Source organism: Oikopleura dioica, chromosome 2, assembly GCF_907165135.1.
Source record: "Oikopleura dioica chromosome 2, OKI2018_I68_1.0, whole genome shotgun sequence".
Lineage (NCBI taxonomy): Eukaryota > Metazoa > Chordata > Appendicularia > Copelata > Oikopleuridae > Oikopleura > Oikopleura dioica.
This window is the reverse complement of record NC_137292.1, coordinates 4874524-4886819: the sequence shown is the minus strand read 5'-3', so window position 1 is coordinate 4886819 and position 12296 is coordinate 4874524. Positions and strand designations below refer to the sequence as shown.

The 12296-nt window shown below is 41.0% G+C and overlaps 2 protein-coding genes across 2 annotated transcripts; both read left to right on the top strand.

The window, feature by feature from the left end:
* Positions 1-30: 30 nt before the first annotated feature.
* Positions 31-648, top strand: LOC145697821 (uncharacterized). The gene has a single exon (XM_081775032.1). It carries the CDS (start codon positions 31-33, stop codon positions 646-648), a length of 618 nt encoding a protein of 205 aa, XP_081631158.1.
* A 1144-nt stretch (positions 649-1792) lies between these two features.
* On the top strand, positions 1793-12019 carry LOC145697820 (uncharacterized). The gene is made up of 7 exons (XM_081775031.1): positions 1793-1799; positions 1851-2207; positions 2345-2640; positions 6038-10991; positions 11036-11567; positions 11608-11837; positions 11880-12019. The coding sequence occupies exons 1-7, from the start codon at positions 1793-1795 to the stop codon at positions 12017-12019; spliced, it is 6516 nt and encodes a 2171-aa protein (XP_081631157.1).
* Positions 12020-12296: the final 277 nt, after the last annotated feature.

Sequence of the window (12296 nt, the reverse complement as noted above, 5' to 3'; positions counted from 1 at the left end):
TCACCATAATTCATAGGCCTTTGAAAAGACATGGACGAAAACAACATTCCCACCGGCGGATTTAACTGCTCCTGCATCAACAACTATTCCGGCGTCGTATGTGAGCGCTCTCCCTGCGACAGCGCCTTGAATCCTTGCAATGGGCAAACATGCATCATGGACGGCGGCGCCCCTCGATGCAGCTGTGACCCTCCCTATATAGGGGATTTTTGTGAGGAGACAGTTTGCCACTTGAATCCTTGCGGGACATCTGGGAAATGTTATATTATGGAAGATAATTCGTATAAATGCCAGTGTGATGATGGATTTTCGGGAATTCATTGCGAGATCGATGCTTGCTCTAGCTCGCCTTGTGAGAATGGTGGCAGTTGTACTGTCATTCAGGGAGGATACATCTGCTCCTGCAAGCCTGGTTTTTCCGGGCCAAACTGCGAGAACTCCCCTTGCGACACGGGACTGTTGACCTGCGCCAACTTGGGTGTCTGTGGAATCAACGAAGATAACCTGCCGCAGTGCTACTGTCGACCTGGAACTGTGGGAATTTACTGCCAGAATACTCTTTGCGATCTTGACCCATGTCTGAATGAAGGAGAGTGCGAAGATCTGGAAGGAGGAGAGTACAAGTGTCATTGCCCAGGAAAGGGATGAAAACGAAGAATTTATTAAAAATCAGAGAAATTTAAAGAATTTTCCATTCATTTGGATTTCCTTTCATTCGCTGGCAATCCTCTGGATAGGCTTGTCGGTAATCTTAATTTTCCGATTATTTATTCTCTTGAAATATTTTTAATACCTTCTTTATTGCAAATAGCATAGTAAAAGCCCCCAAAGGCGAATTTTCCCGAAATCGCTGAAAAGAAAAAAGGAAGTAAGATTTTCATTTGAACTTTAGGACGTTTTTTTACTGACTCTGTTAAATGTTGATGGTTTCTTTTTATGCTCCGATGATAATTATTTATACGATAATGAGTCGTTAGGGCTGTCTTTTGAGATTTATTGCGAAGAAGTTTGCATGAATTTTTGATTCTAATGGAAGAAATCTAGTTTATTTGCGGCGAATACGAATTTAATTCAAGAAAAATATAAAAACTATAGAAAGAAGAGTCTCAGAAAAGTCAATTCAGAATAAGCCCCATTTCATTAGTCATTTGTAGTGAATTTGCCAGGAGAATTTGTTTGCTCCGGACTGGCAATCTTCCGGATAAGCAATTCTGTAATCTGAAGAAAGAAAATAAATTAAGTCGGAAAATAATTTTTTCAGACCTTGTCGCGCGCAAATTGCATCGTAAAAACGCTCAAATATGAATTTTCCTTGAATTCCAAACAGTAAAAAAACGTAGAAAAATCTCATCGTTCTCGCTAAGAAGAAGGCTCTTAGTCGAAAACATGCGGCCTTTCAAATAAGAAGTTCTGAAAATAATTCATGAAGAGTGGCTTTGTCAAGTTTATTTGTCAATTTTGTCAAGTTTATTGAATCCGCCAGCCAAAGCCATTTTTTCTTCGCTGGCAATCTTCTGGATACGCTCTTCTGTAATCTAAAAATAATCGAAAAAATCATTTTTTTTTATTCTCTTTCTTACCACTTCTGGCGCAAATGGCGTCGTAAAAACCTCCAAAGATGAATTTTCCCTGAATTCCAAACAAAAGAAAAATCAAATAAGAAAGTCGCATATTTCTCGAAACAGGTTTCTGGTCAAAAAACTTTCCAAAGAAAATATATCGCTTTGAATAATTCATGAATAACAGCCTGTCTTAGACAGTAGTTGATGAAGGCCTTAATTAACAAAAGTGCATGAATTGTAAATGATATTTTATGGCTTAAAAATCGATCTTTTTCATCCCAAAAAAAGATGGCTACACCGGAGAAAATTGCGAGATTACTCCTTGTTCAAAGAATAATTGCCGGAATGGTTCTCAATGTCTTATCTCCGGAAGCTCTTACACCTGCGATTGCTTGCCAAACTATAGCGGTGATTACTGCGATATCGATCCCTGCCACGACTCGCCCTGCAAGTACGGAACTTGCAAAGTTGATGGAACAGACACCTATTGCGACTGCCCAGAAGATCTAAAAGGGTTGTTTTGTGAAATTGACCCTTGCTTGGGGAAGAGCTGCGAAAATGGGGGAATTTGCGTTTTTGACTCGGAGAATTTAGCAGCAAAATGCCATTGTGCCAGTGGATTTGAAGGGGATAACTGCCACATACGCACGGATACATCAACTTTATATTATATTATATTATATTATATTATATTATATTATATTATATTATATTATATTATATTATATTATATTATATTATATTATATTATATTATATTATTTCTTGAAATATCCGAAAAAGACCAGGCCTGTTCAACCCAGCCCTGCGAAAATGACGGCGAATGTGTCCCAAAAGGCGTTCATTTTGTCTGCTCCTGTCAAAACCCATTCGTCACTGGAGATTTGTGCGAAAACAGCCCTTGTAACGACTCTCCTTGTTTGAATGATGGAGAGTGTCTGTTGGAGGCGAAAAGTGTAACTGGGTTCATTTGCGACTGCGAAGAGGGTTTTTACGGGGCGCGATGCGAAAATGATCCCTGCACTAGAAATCCGTGTCATTTGGATCAGACTTGTGTTGTTCAGCAGAAAACAGGAATGGTTTCTTGTATTTTTAACATTTGCTTCTAAAAACCATAATGGTGTATAAAATTGGGAGAACAGGAATTTTTGATCATGATAAATGAACGATAGATTTAAAAAATCGCACAAAAAAATTTGTTCCTTTTTGCCAGAATATATATTTTATATATATTTTATATTGAGTTCGTTTTTATTGCAGGCTTAACGTTTTCGGAACAGAAATTCCATCATCAGAGCCGGTTGCTTGAAAACTTGACGATCTTTTTTACAAGGGAGAAACTGACCTTTTCTTGTTGAAGAGTGAACTGATCAAAATTGCGAATAATAATTTGATCCCTAACCATATTCTAGAGAAAATTCTTTAACCCAAACTGTTTTTATAATCTCAGAGGCTCCAATTGCCTTCAAAACTTGCCTCTGAGTGGTATCACAAAATGAAGATTTTTCGATGGTTGATCTGTTTGTTTAACTGCGGATCTTTAAGCACGATTTCAAGACCCTCAACTTGTTTTCTCTTGTCATAAGGAAGATTTTTATGTAATATCGATAAATGTGAGCTAAGATAGTCAAATCGAGATTGAGGATTATTTTGCTGATATTTCTCAATGAACCCTGTCTTAAAATCATCACACTCTTTTGTATGAGAAAATATAGCTGTATCTTTTGATGGTTGTCCATGATCTCGGATTCTCATGCTCAGGGATTCCGACTCTCCAATATACTCTTCGCCGCACCGACATTTAAACGAATACACCACATTAATGGCCTTTTCGAATTCCGTCTTCGGCAGTAGACTGGAGATAATCGTGTTACGCATCGTTACAGTAGACAATGCCGTGTGCAAATTAAATTCTGGTAAAAATACGGATATCAACCTGCGCAACTCGCTGGTTATTCGGGACACCCTCTGACTCGTGAAAGGAATACAGATTGTAAAATTTCTCTCTGGATTTTCAGACTTTTCCAGTTTCCAGTCTTTTTTATCCGTTTTACCCTCTTTAACTACTCTTACTGCATCACGTATAATTTCTAGGGGAAATTCTTGAGAGAGATATTTCTGTTCTATCTCTTTTAACTCCTCGTCAAGAGTTTTCTGACAAGAATGCTTGTAGAATGACCTTTTGATTTCTGATATAAGAATTCCCTTTTTCAGAGAGACCGGAGCAGTATCTTTTACGAAATTCATCGGAACTGTGTGTTTACGATTGTTGCGTATTTGAAGGATATTTGATTCTGAAGGATAAATTATAAAATCAAGGAATTTTATACCACTTGGACAAGATCTTTCGACTGTAATTTTCAGACTTTCATGAAGACTTTGAAAAATATTATTGACTTCGTCGAAACAACCACGTTTGAAGAATACGATGGTATCATCGAGATAGCGCCGATAACCGAAAATGATTTTTTCATTAATCAATTTTTTGATTTTGTCTTTTTCGAGTACATGTAGATAAAAATTTGCCAATTTAGGGCTAATACTGTCACCCATACTTAGACCCGAAATTTGCTTATAATACTTGTCAAAACAACGGAAAGAGGTCAAACGAGTGAGCACAGAAACTAAGATAGGCCAAAGAACAGTTTTTGGAATTGGTTTCAATAATTTTTTTTCCTCATTTCTAAATCTTGGCAAAATTTTTGACGGTGAATTTTCCTCATAAATAAATTTGATTAATAACTCAATTAAATGCGAAGTATTTACTGAAGGGTACATTTTTTCAATATCAAAACTTGCATAATCAATTTGTGAGTAATCAAAATTTTTGTCTTTAAACCAGTCGCTAAATTGTTTTGATCCTTGAAGAGTAAAATCGCACTTCAAGTTATCAAGTAATTTTCCAAGAAAATTTTTCTGAAAATTTTCGCTTACTGTATTTTTTGCCGAAATAATAGGCCTCATATATAATTCTTGCTCAAACGATGGTTTGTGATATTTGGCTAAACCATAAGCTACTTTTATATTAGAAATAGGTTTATTCAAATTATAAAATTTCTTGTCGACATATTTTTCGAGTGATCTTAAGTTTTTCCGCATTTCTATAGTATCTTCCTCAACCGGATCTAGTGGCACCTCAATAAATTTATTTGTATCCTTAAATTCTGCTAAAAGAGCATTTTCGTATCTGTCTCTTTCTAGAATAACGATTACAGAATCTTTGTCACCAAGAACAAAAACAATATCTGAATTATCCCTTAAAAATTGTCGTATTACTTTATTACTGTCATCTCCCCCAAAACAACAAGTGAGTTTTTCATGCATAACAGTAAGTTTTCCCTTAAGATGAAATTTAGATATCGGTGAAAGAGACTGAAATTTGTCATACCGTTGAAGATGTCCAAGTAAACTGTCAAATTGTTGTAATAAATTTAATTCATGAGGCCTTCCCCCTACAGGGGCCTTGTAACCTCTTTCTAGAATTTTCTGAATATTATTTGGAATTTGTTTACTGGATAAATTTTTACTAAAAATTTTTTGGTTTATTAAATTGTTGTTTGGCTTTGAGTTTCCCAAATTTAATTTGTCTCTTGTTATCTCGATCTTCATCTTTTATTCTAGCTTTATTTTCTAAATCTATAATAAATTTCATTCTTTCTTTTTCCGATTTAATTTTTTCTTCATCGAAAAACTTTAACAGATGTTCATTAAATAATACCCTAATTTCTTCTAATTTTTTATTACAATTTTCAAGTTCCCTTACTAAAATTTTTTCCCGTTCCCTACGAATTTTATTCCTACCCCATTTACAAAATTTTAAAACTGAGGCTGGTACCTTAGTAAAATTAGGCAATAATTGATCAGAAACACAGTTCGATAAGAAATTCTGTGCTCCCTGGACCTGTGCATTTTTGATGCCAAGTTTTCCAAGCGCTTGATTCGATGTCGGTAGCCATTATTTGAATCGTTAATTGACATCAGAAGATAAATGAGTTCGTTTTTATTGCAGGCTTAACGTTTTCGGAACAGAAATTCCATCATCAGAGCCGGTTGCTTGAAAACTTGACGATCTTTTTTACAAGGGAGAAACTGACCTTTTCTTGTTGAAGAGTGAACTGATCAAAATTGCGAATAATAATTTGATCCCTAACCATATTCTAGAGAAAATTCTTTAACCCAAACTGTTTTTATAAGTTTTGAAGGCAATTGGAGCCTCTGAGATTATAAAAACAGTTTGGGTTAAAGAATTTTCTCTAGAATATGGTTAGGGATCAAATTATTATTCGCAATTTTGATCAGTTCACTCTTCAACAAGAAAAGGTCAGTTTCTCCCTTGTAAAAAAGATCGTCAAGTTTTCAAGCAACCGGCTCTGATGATGGAATTTCTGTTCCGAAAACGTTAAGCCTGCAATAAAAACGAACTCATTTATCTTCTGATGTCAATTAACGATTCAAATATTTTATATTATACAAAAGAAATCATTTAAAGAAGAAAACCAAAGCCAAACTTCGTGCATCTGCGATCCTGGTTTCTCCGGCTCTTTCTGCCAAAACTCCGTCTGCGACTCTCAGATCTGCCTAAACGGAGGCCATTGTTCAATCGAAGAAGGAGAAGCCAGCTGCACCTGCCAAGCTGGTTTTTTCGGAAACAACTGCGAACTAACCACTTGCTCTGACAACCCCTGTTTCTACGTTTCCAGTGACAAATGCGTCCCCGGGGTCGATTCGTACGTCTGTCTCTGCCCAGAAGGCTTTGGAGGGGAAAAATGCGAAGTCTCTCCTTGTGAAGAAAATCCATGCGTCAATGGCGGAACTTGTTCGCTGACAAATGATTTGCGTGTTTCTTGCTCTTGCAAAGACGGTTTCAATGGGGAGTTCTGCCAATTAGACATTTGCCACCCGAATCCGTGCATCAACAATGGTCTTTGCGATCCAACCAGTGCTGATGAATTCGAGTGCCGATGCCCAACTGGTTATTCTGGTAAGTTTTGCCAAATCGATTCCTGCCAAGGAAACGAATGCGAAAATGGATCAACTTGCTTTCCTCATCAAACAGGCTACACCTGCCAATGCGAAATCGGCTTCTACGGTGAAAAGTGCCAGTTCGATTCTTGCTCGACTTATCCATGTCTGTATAAAGCTACTTGTACTGCAGACAGTACAGGTTTTACTTGCAGCTGTCCGGATGGCTTTTCTGGTGATATTTGCCAAACAACTCCGTGTGAAAATTCTCCTTGTCAGAATAACGGCACTTGTTCCATCATCGATCAGGACTTTTACTGCGACTGTCCCGAGGGCTTCAGCGGCAGGTACTGCCTCGAAGGGGTGTGCAGCGAAGACCCATGCTTGTACGAAGGAAAGTGTATTGGAAACGGAGACGATTTTAAGTGCGAATGTAAAGATGGATATTCCGGGGAAAGATGCGAAGTTACTCCTTGTGACGAACATGCATGTTTGAACGATGGATTCTGCTCCCTATCGAGTGATTTTGAGAAGGGATACGAATGCTCCTGCATTGGCTGGCTCGGAGAATTCTGCGAGATCAACCCTTGCGACGAAAATCCATGTCTAAATGGAGCAGAATGCGTTCAAATTCCTCAAGCGCCTGGTTATCAATGCGATTGTTCTGGGCTTTTTGAAGTTTCAGGCGAGCACTGTGAAGTAACTCCTTGCAATACTGAAGAGACAATACAATACAGCTGCTTCAACGATGGAGTTTGCTCGATTCAGGGCGGATTTCCAACTTGCATTTGTCAAGAGGGCTTTTACGGACAGTTCTGCGAGTTTACTCCTTGTTCCGATAACAAATGCCAAAATGGCGGGACCTGCCATGTCGTGGCGAGAAATGAAACCAACCCGGCTCTCTTGGAAGACGACCAGCTTTTTGAACCACCGCAATTTTACGAGTGCGAATGTGCACCGGGTTTCCATGGACCCGACTGTGTTTACGACGCTTGTACTGATATCCAATGCGAAAACGGCGGATTTTGCTTGGTTTTTGGCTTGATTGGATATTGCGAGTGCCCAGATGGCTATTTCGGCTCACGCTGCGAGGAAAATCATTGCTCGGACGATCCATGCGGTGATGATGGAACCTGCGTGCCGCTTGTTAACGGATTCGAGTGTGACTGCAACGAGGGCTTTTCCGGAGCACTGTGTCATATTACCCCTTGTGATTCGCTGCTTGAAGGGTGCAATCAACGAGGAAAATGCAAAAAAGAAGGTGAAGGGTCTGGCGATGGAATCGAAAGCGAGTATTTTTGCGACTGCGCAGATGGGTATTCCGGAGAAGTCTGCGAAGTAACCCCTTGCGACTCGGACGAGGGCAATAATTGCGTCAATGGAAAATGCGAACTCATTGGCGACTTGAAAAGGGAATCGATCGACATTGAAATGGGCAAGGAGATTTTGACAATTTCCGAACTGACACTTGATTGGAAAATGAGCTTCGTTTATAAAAGCTTTGAACTTCCTCAGGATCAAAAATTCATTTTGGAAGTCGTTTTTGATGGAAGAAGAATCGAAGTTCTGGATAAAGAAGATTTTGTAAGTGAAGCATCTGGATCGCTGCTGACGATTTCAGAAGACCCGGACTCGGTTGACTTTTGGCTCTGTACGATTTTGAAGTGTGAGCGCGGTTCTGGCTCAATTTTGCAATCCAAAATAAGTTTTGAAAAGACCGGAGGGACGAAATTCGACATCATCGCCAGATCAGATCAGATTCTAGTGACGATCGATGGAAAGGAATACCTCAGACACACAGTAAAACTTCCCGGAAACAAGATTTTCTACCAAAACTTTTCCGTCAAAACCGTCTCTGAGTCGAAATCGCCGGCTTCTGGAAACATCAAAAACTTTCATTTCAAAGCGACTGAGACTCTTAGCGATACATCTTGCTTCTGTCCTCCCGGCTTTACTGGCAGCTACTGTGAGATAACTGTATGCGAGTCTTTTGACTGTAATGGCGAAAATGGCGAGTGCTTTGTTGATGAAAATGGAGAGCCTGGTTGCAAATGCATTGGGAATTTCCACGGTAGTCGCTGTGAAATTGATCTTTGTGCAAACGACCCTTGCGAGAATGGAGGAATCTGTTCGAAAAACAACTTGAATGAGCAGATTTGCACTTGCAGCGAAGGCTTTCTCGGAGATTTCTGTGAAAAGACCGTCTGTGACCTTTTTGAAAATTACTGCCAAAATGATGGAACTTGTTTTATCGATGCTGATCGCGTTGCTCAGTGCCTTTGTCCTCCAGGAATCACTCATGGAGAGGAAAACAGGTGCGAAATTTCGCCATGCAACGCAGGCCCCTGTGGCCAAAACGGTCTCTGTACTCCGATCTCCGAAAACTCCGTCAGTTGTGAATGCATAAACGAGTATTCCGGAGAGTTCTGCGACCAGAGCCCTTGCGACTTGAACCCCTGTTTCAACGACGGAACATGCGAAGTCCTCGCTGGAAAACGCGTCTGCACCTGCGCGATGGGTTTTCTTGGCGATTACTGCGAAAAATCCATTTGCGAAAACATCGAGTGCGAAAACAACGCGTCCTGCTCGATTGAAGATGGAAATTTCAAGTGCAATTGCTTGCCCGGCTTTTCTGGCGTCAAATGCTCAATTCGACTTTGCGATGATTCAATGTGCCTCAACGGCGGAAAGTGCAACATCGACGATGACGAAAATCCTTTCTGCGAATGCCCAACTGGTTTTACTGGGAATTTTTGCGAGGGAACTCCTTGCGAAGGGGATGACAAAATCGAATGCGCAAATGGCGGACAGTGCCATTTTTCCGATAGCGAGGTGAAATGCTCTTGCCAAGCGGGAATAAGTGGTCTTTTTTGCGAAATAACACCCTGTTCAACCAACCCTTGCGGCGCTGGAAAATGTCATCTGACAACAAACCAGCTCAACGAAGCTGTAACTGAGTACGGTTTCGTCTGCGAATGTCCAAGCGGATTTTCCGGGCCGCACTGCGAAATCACCCCCTGCTCGAGCAACCCTTGCCATCACGGTTCATGTGAAATCATAGACGACTCCTTCGCCTGCCTCTGTCCAAGTTCTTTTATCGGAAAATTGTGTGAAATTTCTTTGTGCGAGTTGAACAGCTACTGCAAAAACGGCGGCACTTGCCAGGCTGATTCCACTGCTGAGGAGGGTTTTGTCTGTTTATGCAATGAAGGAACTTCTGGAAAATACTGCGAAGAGAATGCGGCGGAAAAAATCTGCGCCGAAGACCCGCTTTTCTGCGAGCGCGGCTGGTGCTCGGTCGAAAACGGGGAAAAGAAATGCGCTTGTCACGCGGGCTGGCACGGAGAAAACTGCGAAAGAAGCCCATGCCAACAGGCTGACTCTGAGGTCAATATTTGCAATGGTGGAAAATGCTTTTTCGAGATGATGGGAGGGGGCTCTTATTTCAATCAATTTTGCAGATGCCGAGGAAAAGGACGAGGGGAATTCTGCGAGTTCGATATTTGCGCGATTAATGATTGCCCGAGGAACTCAGTTTGTGTGCCCAAAGCAAGTCGGGTGACAGAGTCGAATGAAATTATTGAAATCACGGTGGAAAACAAAATGTTCATTGTGGAGGCTAACGACTCTTACGATGACTCATACAGTTACTCAGACTATGATTCATACAATGAGTCATTGTATTATGACTCGTATTATGACTCATACGATGACTCATACACATACGAGGACTTTATCATCTCCCGCGAGCTTGGAATCAATTCTAAACTCTTCGAAAACAACTCGAAAAAGCGCTATACCTGCGAATGCCTCCCTGGTTTTTACGGCCACACTTGTCAAAAATCTGTCTGCAATCCGAATCCCTGCGAAAACAGAGGCAATTGTATACCGAAAAAGGCAATGAAGGATCGAGGGTCAACAACGGCTTCGGACATGACTTTTGAATGCGATTGTTTCACTGGCTTTACCGGGCAAAAGTGCCAGAACAATGTTTGTTCCGATGTTGCTTGTCTGAACGGAGGCGAGTGTAGAATCAGTGGCATCGACTGGGCCGCGATCTTCGGAGGAGAGGAAGAATCGAGCGGGGATGGAAACGACCCGAACGATCCGGGAATCACCGGTCGTCCCTTTTGTACCTGCCCGGATCACTTCCACGGCGTTCTCTGCGAACAAAGCATCTGCACCGACGAGTCTCCCTGCCTCAACAATGGCAAATGCGTCCCCACCTCCACGGGCGGCTTCACCTGCCACTGCGCAGCTGGATTCAGCGGAGTCAACTGTGGAATCGACCCCTGCGCTGGGTTTGAAAATTGCGGAGCGAATGGAAAATGCGTTGTTCGATTTACGAAAAATGGAGCTTTGCCGAAATGCGAATGCGATCATGGATGGAAAGGCGAATTTTGTGAGGAGGAAAACTGCTTTGAGAAGTGCAAATTTGGATTTTGTAGAGATCCGACTCTTCCACAAGGTATTTTTTCTACCAAAAGGGGTAAAACTTCATGATTTTCTAAGGAACCGTGGCGAACACTTGTCTCTGCGAAATCGACTGGGTCGGAGAGTGGTGCGATATTCCCAAAAATGGCTGCAATTACGGAGAATGCGGCCCAGGAACATGCATTGACAACCTTTGCGAATGTCCTCAGGGCTTTTTTGGCGAAAAATGCGAGCTTTCAATCTGCGATGATGCCTGCGAAAATGGCGGAAGCTGTGAAATCATCACAAATTCAATCGGCCCGGCAAGTTATCAATGCTTTTGTCCCGACTTTGCAACTGGTGCCAATTGCGTACTAACTCCCTGCGATTCTAGCGACCCTTGCAAAAACGGCGGAAAATGCCAGCTCGATGAAAGCGGGTCTATTACTTGCGAGTGTCCGGATGCTTGGGAAGGTGATTTTTGCGAAAAGAAAAAAGTGCAAAGTTTGTGCTTCGAAAGCGCGCTGAAAGGGCTGAAAAAACCGGGCGTTTGTAATTTCCAGCCAATTTGTCAAGACGATCCGATGATGGAAGATTTCGTCCAGATAAATGTCGTTAACAGTGGCTTCAGGTAAACATTGCCAGTCTCTTCTTAAAATAAAAAATTCTAGTATCGGACTTGATCCGGCAAAAATACACAACTGGTCACTGAATATTCGAATCGAAACCTTCCAAAAATCGACTCTGAATGTCTCCATTCTTGGGCCTGGAAGAATTGCTCATTTCATCAAGAAAACACCAAGACAGTATATCTACGATTTCAACATTGAGCCGGAGAAAAGTGTCGATAATGATTTGATGATTTATGTCGCTGGCATTGGCGCCGAGGCACTCAAAGAGGGTAAGAAAAGAAGAGATTGAAACGAGATTTCAGCATTTTTAGCTCGTTTCTTTTTGTTCCCGGATAAGGAAGAGTACAGAAGCTGTTTCCCGGACGTCGATTGGGCAGAAAACTTCAATCGAGTTGAAGTACATAAAAGATCTTTACAGACTGCTTATCGATACAGAGACTTTGGATTCTAGCCTCCTTTTCTGCTCAGTTTTTTTCCAAAATACAAACTGTAATACTCATTGTGATTATTTCTGAATGAGAAAATAAGAAAAAAGAAAAGGCGTCACGGACGCGGTACCCATTTAGTGCGAGTTGCGGTGAATAATTTAGACTCACTTCTTGTTTTCTAAAGGATGGTCGGTAGTCAAATTGTATGCGTCTGTCACTTTTTCTCAGAATATCGCACTTTAAAGCAAGCAAGAGTCGAATTAAATCAGAGATCGGAAAATGTCGTCGAAGCCGAAAAAA

Excerpts from the sequence above, each read along its gene's own strand:
- LOC145697821 (XM_081775032.1), top strand. The coding sequence starts at position 31 with ATGGACGAAAACAACATTCCCACCGGCGGATTTAACTGCTCCTGCATC.
- LOC145697820 (XM_081775031.1), top strand. Across the intron at positions 10,992-11,035 it reads AGATCCGACTCTTCCACAAG|GAACCGTGGCGAACACTTGT; the intron begins GTATTTTTTCTA and ends TGATTTTCTAAG. Across the intron at positions 11,568-11,607 it reads GTCGTTAACAGTGGCTTCAG|TATCGGACTTGATCCGGCAA; the intron begins GTAAACATTGCC and ends AAAAAATTCTAG.